Source organism: Daphnia pulicaria, chromosome 2 (genome assembly GCF_021234035.1).
Source record: "Daphnia pulicaria isolate SC F1-1A chromosome 2, SC_F0-13Bv2, whole genome shotgun sequence".
In the NCBI taxonomy this organism is placed as follows: domain Eukaryota; kingdom Metazoa; phylum Arthropoda; class Branchiopoda; order Diplostraca; family Daphniidae; genus Daphnia; species Daphnia pulicaria.
In genome coordinates this window covers 2,033,188-2,052,259 of record NC_060914.1, presented here as the reverse complement: position 1 = coordinate 2,052,259, position 19,072 = coordinate 2,033,188, and the positions used below count along the sequence as shown (strand labels likewise).

General features: G+C 38.2%; 6 protein-coding genes and 1 long non-coding RNA gene across 8 annotated transcripts; 3 read left to right on the top strand and 4 right to left on the bottom strand.

Annotated features, from left to right (window-relative positions):
• The first annotated feature begins 125 nt into the window (after positions 1–125).
• Positions 126–2,649, top strand: LOC124327122 (5'-nucleotidase domain-containing protein 3-like). Its single transcript, XM_046786031.1, has 9 exons — positions 126–380; positions 477–652; positions 721–954; positions 1,018–1,149; positions 1,219–1,376; positions 1,465–1,651; positions 1,728–1,868; positions 1,956–2,107; positions 2,181–2,649. Exons 1-9 carry the CDS (start codon positions 230–232, stop codon positions 2,383–2,385), a joined length of 1,536 nt encoding a protein of 511 aa, XP_046641987.1. The 5' UTR covers positions 126–229; the 3' UTR covers positions 2,386–2,649.
• Positions 2,488–4,434, bottom strand: LOC124327193 (heparan sulfate 2-O-sulfotransferase pipe-like). The gene is made up of 8 exons (XM_046786150.1): positions 4,197–4,434; positions 3,849–4,100; positions 3,650–3,769; positions 3,478–3,588; positions 3,266–3,414; positions 3,078–3,207; positions 2,837–2,997; positions 2,488–2,774 (listed from the first exon to the last, which is right to left on the bottom strand). Exons 1-8 carry the CDS (start codon positions 4,271–4,273, stop codon positions 2,611–2,613), a joined length of 1,164 nt encoding a protein of 387 aa, XP_046642106.1. The 5' UTR covers positions 4,274–4,434; the 3' UTR covers positions 2,488–2,610.
• A 963-nt stretch (positions 4,435–5,397) lies between these two features.
• LOC124327010 (ATP-dependent DNA helicase Q5-like) lies at positions 5,398–9,523 on the top strand. Its single transcript, XM_046785789.1, has 12 exons — positions 5,398–5,489; positions 5,575–5,772; positions 5,865–5,989; positions 6,051–6,215; positions 6,276–6,452; positions 6,516–6,698; positions 6,772–6,989; positions 7,056–7,301; positions 7,364–7,564; positions 7,623–7,833; positions 7,893–9,171; positions 9,249–9,523. The coding sequence occupies exons 2-12, from the start codon at positions 5,664–5,666 to the stop codon at positions 9,329–9,331; spliced, it is 2,997 nt and encodes a 998-aa protein (XP_046641745.1). The 5' UTR covers positions 5,398–5,489; positions 5,575–5,663; the 3' UTR covers positions 9,332–9,523.
• LOC124327189 (palmitoyltransferase ZDHHC15B-like) lies at positions 9,329–11,947 on the bottom strand. Of its 2 annotated transcripts, XM_046786138.1 has the most exons (10): positions 11,582–11,946; positions 11,485–11,511; positions 11,328–11,422; positions 11,140–11,260; positions 10,846–11,072; positions 10,643–10,772; positions 10,453–10,579; positions 9,960–10,127; positions 9,675–9,805; positions 9,329–9,612 (listed from the first exon to the last, which is right to left on the bottom strand). In XM_046786138.1, the coding sequence occupies exons 1-10, from the start codon at positions 11,709–11,711 to the stop codon at positions 9,575–9,577; spliced, it is 1,194 nt and encodes a 397-aa protein (XP_046642094.1). In that variant the 5' UTR covers positions 11,712–11,946; the 3' UTR covers positions 9,329–9,574. The 2 variants fall into 2 exon arrangements, with proteins under 2 accessions (XP_046642094.1, XP_046642095.1); XM_046786139.1 differs by lacking the exon at positions 9,960–10,127 and having other exon boundaries at positions 11,582–11,947.
• Positions 11,948–12,040: 93 nt separating this feature from the next.
• LOC124327073 (medium-chain acyl-CoA ligase ACSF2, mitochondrial-like) lies at positions 12,041–14,979 on the bottom strand. The gene is made up of 12 exons (XM_046785932.1): positions 14,823–14,979; positions 14,517–14,703; positions 14,327–14,455; positions 14,015–14,265; positions 13,832–13,949; positions 13,590–13,685; positions 13,368–13,516; positions 13,139–13,307; positions 12,797–13,056; positions 12,585–12,726; positions 12,388–12,498; positions 12,041–12,323 (listed from the first exon to the last, which is right to left on the bottom strand). Exons 1-12 carry the CDS (start codon positions 14,930–14,932, stop codon positions 12,204–12,206), a joined length of 1,842 nt encoding a protein of 613 aa, XP_046641888.1. The 5' UTR covers positions 14,933–14,979; the 3' UTR covers positions 12,041–12,203.
• LOC124327425 lies at positions 12,407–19,066 on the top strand. Its single transcript, XR_006916136.1, has 3 exons — positions 12,407–12,523; positions 15,829–15,951; positions 19,052–19,066. It is a non-coding gene; the product is annotated as an uncharacterized LOC124327425 (long non-coding RNA).
• Positions 15,521–18,325, bottom strand: LOC124327069 (medium-chain acyl-CoA ligase ACSF2, mitochondrial-like). The gene is made up of 12 exons (XM_046785928.1): positions 18,176–18,325; positions 17,867–18,053; positions 17,677–17,805; positions 17,364–17,614; positions 17,187–17,304; positions 17,002–17,097; positions 16,793–16,941; positions 16,549–16,717; positions 16,225–16,484; positions 16,013–16,154; positions 15,816–15,926; positions 15,521–15,749 (listed from the first exon to the last, which is right to left on the bottom strand). Exons 1-12 carry the CDS (start codon positions 18,295–18,297, stop codon positions 15,630–15,632), a joined length of 1,854 nt encoding a protein of 617 aa, XP_046641884.1. The 5' UTR covers positions 18,298–18,325; the 3' UTR covers positions 15,521–15,629.
• Positions 19,067–19,072: the final 6 nt, after the last annotated feature.

The following is a 19,072-nucleotide window of genomic DNA, read 5'->3' as shown; positions in this document are numbered from 1 at the left end:
ATTTTTTTTAAAGCATTACATAAATTTTTAAACAAGAATTTAAAACTATGAAAATAATAATAACTTTGTTGTTAATAATATTTTTAATTTAAACAAGATTTTGACCAGACAGTATTCGACTTCGCAACACAGCGCGAGCACGCGGGTGCACAGATGCAGAATCAATAACATTTGTTTTTAGCCTAAGTTAGTTATTTATAAAAGTTTCCCTACTTTCTCAACAACAAAAATGTGCAGTCTTTTAGGGCAAAGAATTTTCAAACACTCCCGAACCCCAAAGTATATTTTACCATCCACGATTTTTCCTATTCAGAAGTATTTTGTTTCTAATGTAACTGCCCTTGAAGATGCATATGAAAATGCAAAAGCATACTGCAAAGGTAATCATGTTTGTTTAGTGGTTTGAATAATCAGTTATCACAAGATTATGTTAGTTATTAAAAAGTATTACAAAGTTAAAATTTTTATGTATTTAGGGAAAAAACCTCCCCCTGATGTTGAAGTTGATGGGATCTTTGCCACAAATGAATTAGACCTGAAAAATGTTTCTGTGTATGGGTTTGATTACGATTACACTCTAGCATGTTATAAAGAATCAGTTGATCACCTCATCTATAATCTTGGTCGTGAAACTCTAGTCCGGAAGCTGAAAGTATTTACATTTAAATTTGGTTGTCTTGTCTCCATTGATTTTAAACAACCTTTTTGAAAAATATTTAGTATCCTTCTGAAATCCTCAAGCTAAACTACCAGCCAGGTTTTGCTGTGAGAGGTCTTCATTTTGATATTGGAAAAGGATTGCTTCTAAAAGTTGACTCCTTCCATCAAATTCAGTTGGGATGTGTTTATAGGGGACTTACTCCACTTTCTGATGAAGAAGTTTTAAATTTATATGGGCAGCATTACATTCCAGCTGACTACCTAGAATCATATGTTCATAATGGATCCCAGCAGGTCTGTTAAGGTATTACATATCAACAATTGGCTTTACTAAAATACTTCCAATTAAAATATTAGGGTTCTTCAAAGATGGCCCAGTTAGCTGATTTGTTTTCAGTGCCTGAAATGTCCTTATTGTGCAATGCTACAGAATATTTTGTCAACAACCACATAGACTACCATCCTGATATCCTCTTTAGGGATGTTAAAGTAAAACTGCAGAATTTTCATTCATATTTAATTTGTGATCCCTTATTATTATTATTTTTTTTATATTAGAATGCAGTGCAAAGCATCCATCCAGTTATGCATCAAATTGTGCAAAACAAACCAGAGGATTATCTTGAGAAAGATCCTCAGTTGGAAGTGTTTTTTAATAGACTAATTAACGCCGGGAAAAAACTCTTCTTGGTTACAAATAGCCCTTTCAACTTTGTGTAATTAGTAGTTTTATATTTGTTTAGTTTTCAATTCATTGTCGTTCTTTTCTTAAAAGATCAACTGCATTTATTTATCGGTCAACAGAAATAAGGGAATGCAGTACCTGATTGGCAAGCATTGGCGAGATATTTTTGATGTCGTTATAGTGCAAGCACGAAAGCCAAAATTTTTTACAGATAAAAACCGCCCGTTTCGAATTTACGACCTCAACCACCAAAATCATGTATGGGATAAAGTACGCAAGTTAGAAAAAGGACAAGTCTACACCGAGGTGAGATATTCCACTCTTTTAGAAAGTATGCAATATGCATGCATGTTTGAATACTATTTTGTTTGTTTCCCTTCAGGGTACCGTCAGTCAACTTCAAGATATGACCGGATGGAAGGGCGGATCGGTGCTCTATTTTGGAGATCATCCCTACACTGATTTAGCAGATGCTTCCTTGATGCATGGTTGGAGAACTGGTGCCATTATTAAAGAACTCACTGTAATGTTCTACTTCCTATTGTCCAGATGTTTGGTCATTAATTATTTTACTTTTGTTGTTGCTAACGAGTTTCTCTTTTTGTTACAGTCAGAAATTCAAACGCTCAACACGTCCCAATTCAAATGGCACGTTAATTGGCTTCAAGTTCTCCAACAGTTGATCGAACAATTTCAGGAGTCCGAGGGTGAACATTCACGAAAACTTATTAAAGAATGGATTGCTGAGCGTGACCAACTCAGGTATTGTTTTATTGGCTATAAAGAAACTTCGTCATGTTTTCTGAGATTATAGCTTTTTTTGCTTTTATTATAGGAAAGATACAAAACATGTGTTCAACGAACAGTTTGGTAGCTTGTTTAGAACATACCACAACCCCACTTATTTCTCACGGCGTCTTTTCCGCTTTGCTGACGTTTACACGTCAAATGTGACTAATTTCTTGCGCTTCTCTCCTAAACACACATTTTACGCTCGACGAGGCGCTCTGCCGCACGAATATCGTTCTTGGTTCGTCTGAGGACAAAATTGAAGCTCTCTTTTGACTGACAGAACAAGGTCTTGTTCCGCACTCACATAATGATGCTGACATGTTTGTTGCTATTCCCTCTCTGTGGCCTTGAGGGAAGAATTATTGTTCGCTCTCCGAAGGCTCCTTAATGTAAAACTTCCATTTTTTTTTTTTAATTTTTTAGTCAAAGCATATTCTGTGTTGTGATTGCAGCTCGACGCAGGGTTTCCACTTCTAATGTGTGTTGATGGTTTCTTGGTACTGATGATACAATCGCTGCTGGCAAAAATCGTACAATTCGTACTCATCCGACAGTGAATCTCTCAATTTTGCCAACACCTTCTCGCTTAGGGACGGCTTACTCTTGATGTAACGGTTCTCATGCCGCCGGCCGTAACCTGAAGCGAAATATAGTTTTAGCCATTAAAAACCAATTATGGCTCTCAACTGTTTCGTTCACCTCTGCTGTAGTAGATCTTCGAAGAGCCAGCAAAGAAGCGTGGAATGTAACGCTCGAGGACCTGGAGCGTCTCGTTCATCTTGTCAAGGATTCCCACCACCGAGTATTCGTGTTCGATAATGAATTTCGCTCGTTGTAATGCCCACCTGCTGCGTGGAACCCTGGAAAAAAGGAGAAGCAATTATGGAGCGTGATTGGATTGCTGGCCAACAGATCAGGCAGTTTGTTTTTTCTTTCATACAGGCATCGTGGATCCTGCCCGCAAAAATATGGAATTGCCCGGCTGAAGGTGTACTCTGAAGAATTGAAGGCACATTCAGGATCCTCATCAAGAATGCAGTCGTCAAAGGATTTTGTGTACCATTCCATTCCTACATCAATGAAAATGTCAACATTGATGCAAAGAAGATCCATCTTTCGATCACGAACCCGTTCCAGCTCCTGCGGCATCCCTCCGTTTAATCTCTTGGGTGATTTGAAGTGGATCCTGTGACCTTCTTCCGCGAAAAGCCGAGTATTCGCGTTCAGCTGGATCGCGTACAATATTGATGTAAGTTGGTCTTAGATTTTTCGTGTACCTAAAAGTGATAGTATTTTGTATTAAGTGTCTTTCAATTTTATGTCTCGTATCAGTTACGAACCGTTGAAATCGCGTGAAATTAACATGAAGAAAATGGCGGTCATAGCTTTTTGCCTGATGTTGATATTCAAACCATGTGACCAAGTTCTTCATTTCTTCTTCAATTAACAATCTATTTTTTGATTAGAATCTTTAGTAATTATAATTCGTTTTTGTTGCAGAGAAAAAATGACCTGTTCCAAGGCGTTCTGTACTGATGTCGTTGATGAGCGAATCGGTTAACTTTAGCTAATTCCTTCATCAGGAAAACCATGGTAAGTCCACCGCATCTGGGAACGCGATTGTATATTAACCTGAAAAAATAATCACCATGAGCCAGCATATCGTAAAATAGATTGTTTATGTTGCCTAATGAAATGTCGGCGGTAGTACCATATAGAGGATGGTGATGTGCGGTTGATTCCTGTTCCCTCAATATCCGCTTCCTCCAAATTTTCCAACATTTGCCAATAGCGTCGGTTCTTCATCTCCTCTTCGCCTACCGCGTCCACCGCCGTTACCGCCAATGAAGAATCGGCTGACAGAGCGGTTCCCATTCTTTGTGGATGACCGCGCTTATTGGACGCTAGCAGCATCATGACTGTCAGCTTCATGGCCACGAGACTCACAACATATGGAAGGAATCTGCCAAAAATCCAGTACAACAATCAATCAAACGCTCCGTATTCGACCCTGGCGGTATACTAGTCGCTGGTGACTCTCAAATGACAAAAGACTTACTTGTTCTTTTGGGCGATCCGTCGAGGGCTGCTTTCGCAGCACGAATTCCAACACCATCTTCGAAATGTCAAAATCATCGCCTTTTGCTAGAAAACCAAAATTGTCTCTGGATGTATTTCACAAACACTTTGCGAATGCGAACGAAAAAACAAACAAATCCGAGCTTGGCCAGACGACGTCTAGCAGGATGGCTGGCGGAGTATCCTCTGTCTGGAGAACGACTGCCGCCGCCGCCGACGAGCAACCAGACCAAGAAAAGAAATAAAGCTCCAAGCAAAACGCCAACACAGTACGAAAGGTATAAAGTCGGTTGATGGAGTGGAAGATATAAGCGCGTTCGCGAGTCGTGCTGCACGAGGTGAGTGACCACCTGCTTCTATTCTCTTCTTTTTCATCGTTCCGTGTAGGGGAAGAAGACGAAGGCAGACAGACTTTGGGAAAAAGAAGGTTCTTCGAGCGAGACTGAAGGTGAAAAAGGGAATAAGACTCAGCGGGGCCTATACAAATGGAAACTAAACGAGCGCGCGGCGGGTCGCTCGTCATCTTTTATTTAAAGAAGACGTGGTTCAACAGCCTTAACAACCTTAATGTTGCCGAGTCTTTTTTTCATCTATCGATTCATTTCTTTTTTCGAATCGATTCTCTTTTGTACTCGAAATAGAGATTTTCTTGTGAGCAAGTTAAAATAGGATTTTCCCGGGTTGATGTCAGATACATATAAAAAAAGAACGAGGGACTTGGTCACGAAATGTCCTATTCAGTCTTTTCTTTGTTAGTTGCGTGCGCTGTAAAGGATACGGAACTCTCGGAATCTAATCATGCTAATTGGGGTTATTCATCGCTGGGACTTTGAATATGTTTTATTAACCAAATCTTGTCGATAATAGTTGTTAAATCTTTTCTATGGTTCGGCAACTAGTCTTCGATAGCACTAAAATGAAAGCTATAAAAATCTCGACATTTCGAAGTTGCCGAACCGAAAAGTTGCGTGAAAATTCCACTTGATGACGCAGTTATTTATTACTTCCTTTAATGTATAATTTTTATTCTGGATTAAAACTTGGGGCTGTGTATTATCATTAATTTTGTATGTTTTCGAAAGAGACACTTGAACGTTTTTTAAATGTTCACAACTTCATACAAAGTAATTAAAAAGGCGGAAGCTTCCGCATAATTTTTTTTTCAAATAGCAGACGAAAATTCCCGCATCTAGGAAAGAACCAAACAGCATGGGCTTAACTACATGTTGGCCGACTTAGGATTTCCTCTTTCGGATCAATTTTAGAACTCTCGGTATGAAATCCTGTTGCCCACACACATCGTTGTGACGATTGACACTAAAAAATGTAAATTTTCTTGTTCATTTTTACCTCCCAAGTCTTCCCCCAAGACTCAAGACAAAGATCAGGGACGACGTAAACAACGTTTCATATCTACCCTCTAAACCTGCCCAGTGCTTATATAGTCATGGGGAGCGAAACGCTGGAAACCGTCCTTAAAACTCTTGAGGATAAATTTGGTCACACTGACTTTAAGAGTACCCTACAAAAAGATGCTGTGTTAGCTGTAGTTCAAGGTAATCAGTCATTTTGACAGCTATCACGACTACACTAATATCAACATTAGGCATATCGTCAATGTTACTTTTCACTTTACATTTTCAATCAGGATCCGGTGATGTTTTTGTGTCTATGCCAACTGGTTCAGGAAAATCTCTTTGCTACCAGCTACCTGCTGTGATAAAAGAGAGATGTGTTGCTATTGTAGTGTCACCTTTATTAGCTTTGATCACGGTAATTTACTTATTGAAGGTTATTAGAACAAATTTTGAACTAATTTAATCAATTTATTCAGGATCAAATAGAACATTTATTGAAAAGAAAAATTGTAGCTGAGACTATAAACTCCAAAATGCTAATGGAAGATAGAAAAAGAGTTTGTAATGACCTAAAGACAAAGTGCCCAAATACTCAGTTGTTATATATTACACCTGAGCAGGCAGCAACAAGTACATTTCAGGTAACATTAAAATTAGTTTTTAATCCTCAAAAATTTTATTAATATTTTTCCGTAATATAGGAGATTTTGGCCCATTTACATAAGCATAAACAGATTTCATATTTTGTGGTTGATGAAGCACATTGTGTTAGTCAATGGGGCCATGATTTTAGACCTGACTATCTAAAATTAGGAAAACTTCGAGAAAAGTACATGGATATTCCTTGCATCGCGCTAACGGCTACTGCTACAGCGCAGGTAATGGAGTTGTATTACATTGTATTACAATTTTTGATTTTAAAATTTACGTTTTTTACGTAGGTTGAGAAAGACATTTACGAGCAGCTCTCTCTCAAATCCCCTGTAGCTCGTTTCAAGACCTCATGTTTTCGGTCTAATTTGTTTTACGATATCGTGTTTCAGAATACGTCCGCCGACCCGGAAACGGATCTATCTCTTTACGCATCTGAATGGCTAGGGGATAATTGGGATACACAACCTTTGGTAAGCAACTTTAATGACCTGGCATTTTATAATTAAAAATGATTAATATTATTTGTCATACCATCAATCGAAGAAAACTCGACCTTGCGGTATCATTTACTGTCGAACACGTGAATCCACAGGAACCCTGGCTGAGATTCTTAGTAAGAAGGGCATTCCTACTAAAGCTTATCACGCCGGCCTAAAAGACAGGGAGCGTGCAGAAGTTCAAGATGAATGGATGACGGGAAAGATTCCCGTGATTACAGCTACAATAAGCTTCGGTATGGGAGTTGATAAAGCGTCAGTAAGGTATAACAAATAAAAAACGGTTTTTTACTTCGTCTCCACGTATTTTACCTGTTGAAATTCTCTTAGATTTGTAGCGCATTGGTGTATGCCACAAAGTGTTGCTGGGTATTACCAAGAGTCTGGGCGAGCAGGTCGTGATGGACAACCTTCTGGTTGTCGAATCTTTTATTCCCGAAAAGAACGCAAGGCAGTAGAATTCCTTTTAAAACAGGATGTGAGCAAAAAGACCAAAAAAGGAGCGAAATATGAGAAACAAGCAAAGCAAATGATGAAGAGCTACGAAGCGATGGTTCGTTATTGTGAAATACCCCAGTAAGAATCAAACACTTCCTTGTCAACAAATTGTCTCTTAAATAATCATATTTCCTTTTAAGGTGTCGTCACGCGATCTTCTCATCATACTTCGGAGATAGTCCACCCGACTGTCAGAAAAAATGTGACTTTTGTTTAGATCCGAAAGCTACTGAAGATAAAACACAAGCCTACTTTTCCTCCGATGTTGGGAAAGTGCCCTCTCTTAACTCGTTTGATGACGACAGTGATTTGTACGGTGGTGGACGTCGTGGACAAGAAAAGTAACTTATTGATATTTTCCCTCGGAAACGAGAAAGTAAATATTTTTCCTTCAACTAGGGAAGCGGATTTCTATCGTAAAAGTAAAGAAGAAGGCGGTCCAAAGAAAGATAAGAATTCTTTACTCTCGAAACAGTTTTCACTTCGACGGGGAAGCGGCGGTAGTGATGAAACGCCCACAATAACGCCAGAAGAGCTTGAAGCTATTCGGAAATCACGGTTAACTGCTGCTGAATCTACCTCAGTCAAAATAGCGGGTTTGAAGATTACTGTGAGTAGTTTATTTTTCATTTCGTATTGCAACATTTAACACGTTAATGATCTTTTCAGAGTCGTGAGAGCTATTTCAAGCTGCTTCAAGAGGCATTATGGAAAAACTACACTCAAGCCCGTAAAGTTGAACCTGATCTACCAAATCTGAGCGAGGAAGACATTTTGCTTCGTGCACGGGATATCGAATACGGGGTCTTCTCCGCCACCACCGTCATAACGATTTACCGCCGTAAAATGGCACTTCTGACCAGCGAAATTAAAAAGAGCACGGACAAGTTCAACCTTTATGAGCATGTGATTGACACGGGCAATTCAGCATTTTCTGGAATCTCCTCCGACCTCGAAACAGAAAATCCCAAATCTGGTTTTGTCAAAGCCTCTGATATGGTATTTGCAATCCCAGCTACTACAGAAGAAAAACCAGCGAAGGAAGATGAAGACCCCCCAATTCAAGCTCCTGCTTCCCCTGTGGGATCTAGTTTATTTGGGAAGAAGAGGGTTTCTAGACTTGTAGTCAGCGAAAATGGCATGGTTGCGTCATCATCACTGTTGTCTACTCCTCCCAAACCTGCTAGCGCCGATTCAGATTTGATTGCTAGAGCCAAAGAAGTGGAAGCACGGTTGTCTACTCAACTAAGCTTCATGAGCAAGTCTTCAGGTGCGGATATAACTGCCAAATCAACCAATTCAGCGAGTGATTCTGATCGCTCGAGTAAAGCAAGGAATGGATCTAGTAAAGAGTCGTCGAAGGCGTCTTCAAAACCAACTTCTTACAGGTCTTCCAAGCGATCGCATGAACATCAGCCTAGTTTGGATCGCTTTTTAATCTCCAAAAAGCAACGACTGGAACCGCAAGAGGATAATTGTCAGTCGGACACGAAACCAGCAGTTGCAGAAACCGAAAAACCGACAAGTGACTCGACCAGTGAAACATTGAAGAAGGAGAAAGATCAAGCTGAAAAACCCATCAAACTCGAGTCTACACCGTCTAAAACGGAAAAGTCTAAAAGCAGTAGTAGAAGTGGTCGATCCGATGAAAAAGTGAAGCCATCTCCAAAGGAAGGACAAAAGATGAATTCTTCGCTCAAAACTCCAGTTAAAAAAGCAGATAAGTCAAAAAGTAGCAGCAGCAGCAGTTCTGGGGAAAAGACGAAGAGTGCATCACTGGACAAGTCAAAATCATCTTCGGACAAGAGCAAGCAAGACATAGCCAACTTGGTAATTCGGTGCCTTATGCCCTATTATAGCGAAAAGAAAATCAGCTCACGCGATGTATTCAAAGCATTGGCTCGACACTTATCGCATGTTGTACGCAGTTTGACACCTCCTTTGACAGGTACCATAACCGTTATTTAATTTGCTTTGAACATTATTTACTTCATTTTTCTCATCTGTTGAATTTTTCATTAACAGAGGAAGTGGACGTGAAAGAATTTATTGAAAAGTTCTTCCAACAGAGGGGCGGGAAGATTAATTCAGAAGAGGATTTTAAGTAATACCTTGATTGAGTTGTAATATTTATCTACATCACACACATACACACAAATAAAATAAACAAAAAAACAGGATCGGAATTAATGACAACTGAAATTGCACGTGTGAATGCGACCATGCATCGAACGTCGGACAGAAAAGGTGCCTTAATGAATTTCCCCCAGTCAAAACACATAATAAAGCTCGTGATTGAAGAGAGAAACCAAAAATGGCGAACGGAAAAGATTTTGGTAAATACTCGGCTTTCAAACTGTCTGGACTAAAGGATCCAAGTTCACTACATCTGAAAAAGAAAAAAAAAACTGTTAATAGACTAAACCATTGAATAGTTTAAAAAAAATTTACGATAGGGATTAGTCTCGAGGCGTGTGTTTTCAACGCCACCCTCTTCCATCCAGCGCTGGCTTCTAGCACCCAGTAGTGAATCTTCATCTTCGTCCATGTGTCGTTGTGGAAAGGTAACTCCATCGCCCATACTGTAAAACAAAAATGGAATAGACAAATTGATAAATCAAGAAATAAGGTACAATCTGCGAGTCCGGCGTAATTCAACTTAACCAAAGAAAAGCAAGAAAAGAATCGGACCAACGATCATGAAAAAACAAAAAAATATTGAATCATTAAGCGTACTTCAAAGCCGTCTCCGTCGTGTGCTGAGGATCAGGATTGTGAGAAGACAAGGTGTTAGCGGTAGCAAGAGGAGAGGTAGTTTCCATAGAACTGTAGATTGTGGTGGGCGTGGAAGCTACTACAGGAGTGGCCAGGTGACAACTTTTATAAATAATGCCGTCGCCCAAACTAAAAACGAAAAAAAAGGTGAAATAAAAGAAAAGGGAATAGTTGCCAAAATAAAAAACAAAACAAAACATTGAGCACACGAAACGACAATTGCATCGATCGCGAGAAAATGAAGACTAATTACTAAACCCGGAGAAAAACATGACGATCACTCCATTTCTTTTCTGGACGGAAACATAAAGAGTCTTTCCACTTTCACAACGCGAATAGCAAAATAAAATTGGACGTGTAACAATAAGAACAACAAAAAGCAAAGTCTTCCCGGGAAAGCAGATTTTTCGTACGTGTAAAGCCAAGCAAATTAAAATAAGAAGATTAGACTTGCCTTGTAAAGACTGGAAGTAGCCAATGGGATTTCCGGTCGCCAAACACTTCTACAAAATTGTTATATTTTCCAAGGTTAAAACCGTCCTTGTCAGGGCCACTGCGGAAGATTGGTGCACGGAAAGCCTCTGCGAAATTTTTCATCAATCAACTGATCTAAAACATTTGTTTAAAAAAAGGGGAAAACGTACCTAGTGTCGATCGATTGTGCAGCACAAGATAAATATGGTAACCCCATAGGGAAACGAGAGAAATGGAAAACATTATCGATACGAAAAAGAGAAAAAGAACGTGGAATCTACCGGTGCCCGGAATTTCATTCTAGTAAAAGATAAATTAAAAATAATAATTAACATTTGACAAACTTTCGTTCATGAAAGACGGTATGCATTACCGGTACTTTCCAGAATTGGATAAAGTAGGGCAGCGACGTAAATGCAACGAAAATACAATAGATGAACGCATAGCCCAGGAAAAGGATGAAGAATTTGTAATTTTTGAATCCCACACAGTTGTTAACCCATGGGCAATGGTGATCCATTTTTGTAACACATACACCACAGACACTGCAATGATGGCACCGATCAGGTTTGATATGGACACATTTTTCACAGTACCTTGCTGAGAATTTTTTAAGAAATAATAAGTTAATTTAGAGAATATCAGCAAAATAATTAAGGAACCTTACGCCCAATTGGTGTTCTGGTGAGTGCAGGTAAATTTCTTGCAATTTGTTCAAGGATTTGTTGGTGTGCTTCCAAGCCTTCTGCTTGCTCAAACCTTTCTAAATCTGCAGCTGACAATCTAAACTGTTTTGTTATAACACATTGGATTATTATATGTTAAAATTGGATGTGTAGCTTATCTATAGTTTACCTGTTTTGGAACAGTCCCAACTGGGGTAAATATGGTTTGCCAATATGACCAACTGAGCATCACCAATAATACATGGTATATCACAAGGTAAAATACTATAGGAAGAAAACGAGATTGTAGTCTACAGAATACTATGTCTAGTTTTTGCAAAAATTACCTTGTTGAACAATTGTTGTAGCAAAATCTTGATAGTGGTAAAAAAATATATATTATTCAATAGATCACTTAACGAGTTTGATACACAAATTACTTACTGAAGCAAAGTTGTACGACATACGCGTAATAACTCCATACTATGACAGTGACGATAAAAACAACCGGAATCCATTTTAAGGCATTACCACATGCCACGCAACTATTGATGAACCTATTTACTCCAGCCATTACTTACGAAGTCGAATAATAATAGAAACGATTTCACGTAAAATATGTGATGGGGATGGCCACATTGATATTTAATTTTCCCAGTTAAACAACACAAACAACCACAATTTGACCAATTTGACACTTCATTTCTTTTTACCACTCCTCTTCTCGTAAAAGCCGAATAGATAGGAACAAGGTTGCCAAATAGGCAAATACCAATTCCATTCAAAAATTTGTTAACTGCTAACAAGTAACAACATTTGAATTGAATTATGTATTTATGTGCATCGTGATTCGTGTCGTTTCTGTCTGGGGCTCTGGGCTCATGTGCTGAATTTTCGTTCATGTTGACTTATCTTTCATGTATTTGCATAGTTCAATTGATAGAGGTTGAAAATTAGAGATGAGACTACATAGAGATTTGTCAAAATTTGTTTCCCACATATGGTAATAATCATATAAATTTTTCATTTATCTTTGTAATTTCTGTTCTTCAGAAGGAATATATTTCTAAAGCCCCAATTCTTGGATGGATATGTTTCTTATCTCAAATTTCTTTACTTTCCCTGTCACAGTTAGAGGAAATTTGTCCTTAAACATCCAATATCTGGGAACTTTAAAATAGGCCATCTGTTTTCCAGAATTTTCATCGTAAAAGTTGTGCATTAATTATTTGCTGTAATAAAACTGCTACCTTTTCTGAACAGAATCTCTTCAATTCAAGAGAATCCAAATGAGTTTGAGGCTTGCAGCGAATCCAGGCACAAATTTCTTCACCTAGTCTTTCATCGGGAACACCAACCACCTTGATCCACACCACACAATCAAAAGTAAGAATTTTTCATTCGTTAATATCATAAAGGAATAAAAGATAAGTGCATTGTCATTTACTTGCGCCTCTTGCACAGAAGGGTGTGCATGCAAAATCTCTTCTATTTCACGGGGATATACGTTTTCTCCCCCTCGGATAATCATATCTTTAATCCTCCCAACAATTTTGCCGTATCCGTCTTCGTTTAAGACACCTAAATCACTGATGATGCCCAAACAGAACTCGTGTTGAAAAAATATGACTGATTGTAGTCACAAATTGAAAAACTCACCCGGATCGAATCCACCCATCCTCGCTGATGATTTCTCTCGTCTTATCCGGTTGATTCCAATAGCCTAACATAGTATTGTAGCCTCTTGTGCAGATTTCTCCTGGGGTGTTGACAGGGACAATTTCGTTTGTTTGTGGGTCAACGATTTTAACCTCGACGTGCTCGCAGGGATAACCGACTGTAGAGCAGCGCAAATCAAAGCTATCGCTGGGTAGTGTCATAAATGTAGTTGGACTGCATTCGGTCATTCCGTATAAAATCTTTAAAGAAACAAAAACAATTCAAAGATGTTTACAAAACTGTTATGTATTAGGTTCGTACGGGCTAGTCACGATAACCTACCGCAAAATCTTTCATGTTCAAGTCGTTAACGGTTCCTTTGGCTATTTCTTCTGGACATGGTGCCCCAGCCATAATACCTGTCGATAGGCTTTTCAGGTCGTATTGCTTAAGATCAGGCAGGTTAAGAATGTCAACGTACATGGTCGGAGTCCCGTACAAAGCTGTACATCTTTTTGGAACGAAAATATTGGTTTAGTCAAATCTCGTGTCAAATTTTATTCACACCAACCTTTCGTGATGAACAGCTTTGACGGCTTCTCTTGCACTAAAGACGGGACTCGGGAAAATGCACGTAGCTCCATGTGAAGCCGCTGTCAATACCCCAACAACACATCCTGCGCAATGGTACAGTGGTACCGGAACACAAATTTTATGTGCCTAGTTAGGAACGCGGTAATTTAAGAGTACTTTTTAAAAAATGTTGAAGAAATCTCTTTTAAGTGATGCAGACCATTTTGTCGTAGTTCAGTCGTAGTCCGACAAGATACGCGTTATTGACAATATTTTTATGGGAAAGTGTTGCACCTTTTGGGTTTCCTGTCGTCCCCTTAAAATAAAAAAAGTTTATTTTAAAGATAAAGTAATCATTTATATATACTAAGATAAGCAAACAATATAAATTTAAGCTATAACAAGTAAACAATTAAAAAATCAACTGACAAGTACTTCGCTAACAAAATTGATAGGATTTACCGAAGTGAACTGAATATTAGCCGGTTCATCAATCTCGATTTCTCGTTGGAGATTATGAATTTCAGCAACTAAGTCTGAAGTGGCCAAGTCCATCAAATCCTGCCAACGTAGAGCTCCACTTTAAACAAATCGATAACAATCCCATTAACAGATAAATTCATGTTTAAATGATTGAAAATTTACTTGTTTTGGTGTTCATCGGACATAACAATCACTCGTTCTAGCGTTGGTATCAGAGAGCTAGAAACTATAAGTTGTTTAGTGTCCTCAAGTTGATTTGTGTTTCGATTAGGGTCCAATTGAGGGACCAGTTGACTTAAAATGTCCATGAGATTCGTGTTACGAAAATGTTTAGCCACGACCAAAGCCTTAACGCCAACTTTTTCTAGTGCATAGCGCAGTTCTTCAGTTTGATATGCAGGATTAATATTTACCTATGAAAATCTCTAGCAAGTTATTTTAACTCTTTAAAAAAAGAAAAGCGTATGTAGTAACCAGTATCAATCCTATTCTTGCCGCCGCCCATTGTGTCAAAATCCATTCGTAAGAATTAGGACCCCAAATGCCGATCCTATCGCCACGTTTCAAACCCAATGAGCGTAACCCAGCAGCAGCTTTATCCGCCTGTATAAATGAATTGATTTTGATTCTTTTCTCTTTTTTCATGCCTTTTTGTTATCCATACATCAACCAACACTTGATGAAACGTCTTTCTGATATCTTGATGGATAAAAACGGCTGCTGTCCGGTCTCCAAATCTGTCCGCAGCTTGTTGTAGTAGCTGGCCCAAGGTTAGCTTTATCAGTGGAATATCGCGGGGCCCACTCAAGTAACTAGTTTTCAGTTTTCCCTGTTGCTGAGGTCCAGATGTCCTTGGAGTAACGTACAAAGTCAATACCAAATATTTGCTCCATTCCCATGGATGTTGAAACAGTTGCGCAAAAGCAACGAAATTTGCTATAAAATGAAAAAAAAAATGTGTCCCACAAACCTTTCAACTGTTGAGATGGATCTACTCTGAATTTGTAATGTTATCGAGTATCCTACATTCCTGAACGAGAGAAATCCAAGGCTATTTCGTAGACAACACGTGAACACCATGTTTCAGCCAGACTGCGTTGACTGCGACTAGTTGTGTCTCTAGTGTTTACAAACACTGCTTTTTTCAGGCTCTACAAAGTTTGGTTTAGCAACCTTGGATTTCTCTTTTTAGACTATTAAAGATGAATTATGTATAGTTGCTTAACCCCATGCCGTCAACGAATGTTTTTTTTCCTTATTTGCCGTGAAACGTAATATTGTTCCAAATGTTTGAGTTTGAACATTTTCTGTTTAATTTCTTTTAAGCTATTTTCAAACATTTTTTTGTAGATTGCATTATACGACATGCGTAAAATGAAATATATAAATGATATAGGACTAGATTAGTTCAACTTTATGATATCTTTAGTCCTATATTTTTAAAATAGAGATTTCCGTGCATATTTCACTAGATTAACTAAAAATCTCACGAATCTACATCTAGCATGTGGTTCGTTGTTAGACAAATAATTTTTTTTGTGTTGAGGCGGTTATGATTTATTTTGTTATCGAGTCTTTACGAATGTTGCATTGCTAAAAAAACAGCGATTTTAAGACACTTGCTTGTTTTGGACAATAGAAGATGAAATATTCCAAGATTGATTTGAATTTTGCGTTGCAACCGACTTTTATTTGCACGCGGGGGGATTGATTGTATTTTAAGGACAAATAACAGATTTATTACGTTCAGTCAATTTCCCCTGTTGATTGAATATATCTAAAGCCCCAGTTCTTTTACAGAAATGTCTCTCATGACGAATTTTTTTACTTTACCAGTCACCGTTAATGGAAATTTGTCCTTAAACATCCAATATTTGGGAACTTTAAAATAGGCCATCTGTTTTCAAGAGTTTTAATAGTTAAATATGAGCTTTATTTTTTTTTGTTTCTAATAAAATTTTACCTTTTCTGAACAGAATTTCTTCAATTCAAGAGAATCCAAATGAGTTTGAGGCTTGCAGCGAATCCAGGCACAAATTTCTTCCCCTAGTCTTTCATCGGGAACCCCAACCACCTTGATCCACACCACACAATCAAAAGTAAGAATTTTTTATTCATTAATATCATAAAGGAATAAAAGATAAGTGCATTGTCATTTACTTGCGCCTCTTGCACGGAAGGGTGTGCATGCAAAATCTCTTCTATTTCACGGGGATATACGTTTTCTCCCCCTCGGATAATCATATCTTTAATCCTCCCAACAATTTTCCCGTACCCGTCTTCGTTTAAGACACCTAAATCACTAATGATGCCCAAACAGAACTCGTGTTGATAAAATATGACTGATTGTAGTCACAAATTGAAAAACTCACCCGGATCGAATCCACCCATCCTCGCTGATGATTTCGCTTGTTTTATCCGGTTGATTCCAATAGCCTAACATAGTATTGTAGCCTCTTGTGCAGATTTCTCCTGGGGTGTTGATAGGGACAACTTCGTTTGTCTGTGGGTCAACGATCTTAACCTCGACGTGTTCGCCCGGATATCCGATTGTAGAACAGCGCAGGTCGAAGCTGTCGTTGGGTAGTGTCATAAATGTAGCTGGGCTGCATTCGGTCATTCCATACAAAATCTTAAAAGAAGCAAAAACATTTCAAAGATGTTGACAAAATTGCTGGCTTGTCACGAGAACCTACCGCAAAGTCTTTCATGTTCAAGTCCTTAATAGTTCCTTTGGCTATTTCTTCTGGACATGGTGCCCCAGCCATAATACCTGTCGATAGGCTTTTCAGGTCGTATTGCTTAAGATCAGGCAGGTTAAGAATGTCAACAAACATAGTCGGAGTCCCGTACAAAGATGTACACCTTTTAGGATTTTAAAAATATGTGTTTAACTGAATTTTTGTCGTTCATGTTTTATTGGTTTGAAACTTTAACAACCTTTCATGGTGAATTGCTTTAACTGCTTCTCGAGCACTAAAAACCGGACTTGGAAATACACACGCTGCTCCAAATGAAGCAGCAGCCAACACGGCGAGGCCGCATCCAAAACAGTGATACAGTGGAACAGGGACACAAATTTTATGTTCCTTATCAAGAACGAAAGAAAAATGAAATAATATAGTTAATAGCTCATTTGATTGATATACTTTCTGATGATATCCAACTCTTAGTCCAACATTATAAGAGTTGTTGACAATATTGTTATGGGATAAAGTTGCACCTTTTGGACTCCCAGTTGTCCCCTTGTAAAGGAAAAAAACTGATTAGATTATTAGGAAAAGACAGATTTTATTAGCGACAGTAGAAAAAACAAAACAATAATATTAATTACCGAAGTAAATTGAATATTAGCCGCATCGTCAACCTGGATATCTCGTTGGAGATTATGAATTTCAGCGATTAAAGCTGTTGAAGCTAATTCCATCAAATCCTGCCAGCGCAGAACCCCACTATGGTCCAATTATATGTTATCAAAATAGTGTTTTGCCAACAAATCAATTTAAATTACTTGTTTTGTGGTTCGTCTGACATTACTATCACTCTTTCTAGTGTTGGTATCAGGTAACAAGAAACGAGAGGTTTTTGGGTGTCCTCGTGTTGATTTGTGTTTCGATTAGGGTCCAATTGAGGAACCAGTTGACTTAAAATGTCCATGAGATTCGTGTTGCGGAAATGTTTAGCCACGACCAAAGCCTTAACACCAACTTTTTCTAGTACATAGCGCAGTTCTTCAGCTTGATATGCCGGATTAATATTTACCTATAATATTTTCTGGCAAGTTATTTTAAACTCGTTAAAAAAATAAAAGCTTGTGTAGTTACAAGTATCAATCCTATTCTTGCCGCCGCCCATTGTGTCAAAAGCCATTCGTAAGAATTTGGACCCCAAATGCCGATCCTATCGCCGCGCTTCAAACCCAATGAGCGTAACCCAGCAGCAGCTTTATCCGCCTGTATAAATGGATTGATTTTGATTCTTTTCTCTTTTTTCATGCCTTTTTGTTATCCATACATCAACCAACACTTGATGAAACGTCTTTCTGATATCTTGATGGATAAAAACGGCTGCTGTCCGGTCTCCAAATCTGTCCGCAGCTTGTTGTAGTAGCTGGCCCAAGGTTAGCTTTATCAGTGGAATATCGCGGGGCCCACTCAAATAACTATTTATAAGTTTTCCCTGTTGCTGAAGTCCACATTTCCTGAAGCAAAGTACAAATTTATTTTTTGCGATTTTTTGCTCAACAAACAATCCCTTAAAACTTTGAAGTTTGAACAATTTTGTATAAAAAGTCTCTTTAAAATAAAAAAAAAATTTGAAAACCTTTCAAATGTAGAGATATTCTTAGTGTTGTTATTATCCCGTGTGAAACGCAAGATATTAAGAATAGGTACTTTCCTGAATGGTAGAAATCCATTGTTTCTTCTCAGATAACACGAGAACATGACGTTCTACACAGACTGCGTAGCAGCAACTAGTTAGTGGAAAATAAATATTTACCCTCACGTTCGCTTTGCCCCTCCTCCTATAGTAATCATTTATCAAATGCTTTATACAGCATTTTTTAGGGCTGTATCTAGCGCTGCATCAGAAGCTATCTGTAACTTGACCCATATGGTTGGCAAGTTATTATTTGTTTACTCGGTTCAAAATGCTTTTGGATCGGATTTGAATTTTTAATTTTTTTACTTTATATGTCTTTGTTCATCGGAATCCGTTTCTACTCTCTGTTACTCTTTAACAGTAACGGCTTTAAATAGCGCCATAGCCGTATAGATAAACCAAAAATATTATCAACAACGTTAGCTGAAAGATTCGTTGGTAGAATATTCTCTCCGTATTGGACATTTTAAAAAATGATTCTTGGAGTCATTGAACAATACTATCAAGCTTATTGCAGATATCATGTGATTTGCCTTGAGCTATAAAACAGGATTCATAAATTTATTTTTCTAATTTGGCAGTTGCCTATTTGACAACACAACGCTACTGCCGATTTGTCATATTTTGCTGCCCAAATTCGACAATAATTTTTAAACCTAACAAGTGATATGCTTTAGTAAGATGCTTTATGTTTGGTCTGCTAATAACCACCGCCCTTGTCAAACTTCTTTTCTTAGTTTTAGTGCCTTGCGGATTCTATATTAATACGAAAATGCTTCCAAAAATTGATTTGATTTATTTCTTCTTTCTAAATAGGGTTTACTGCTTCCGCTAAAA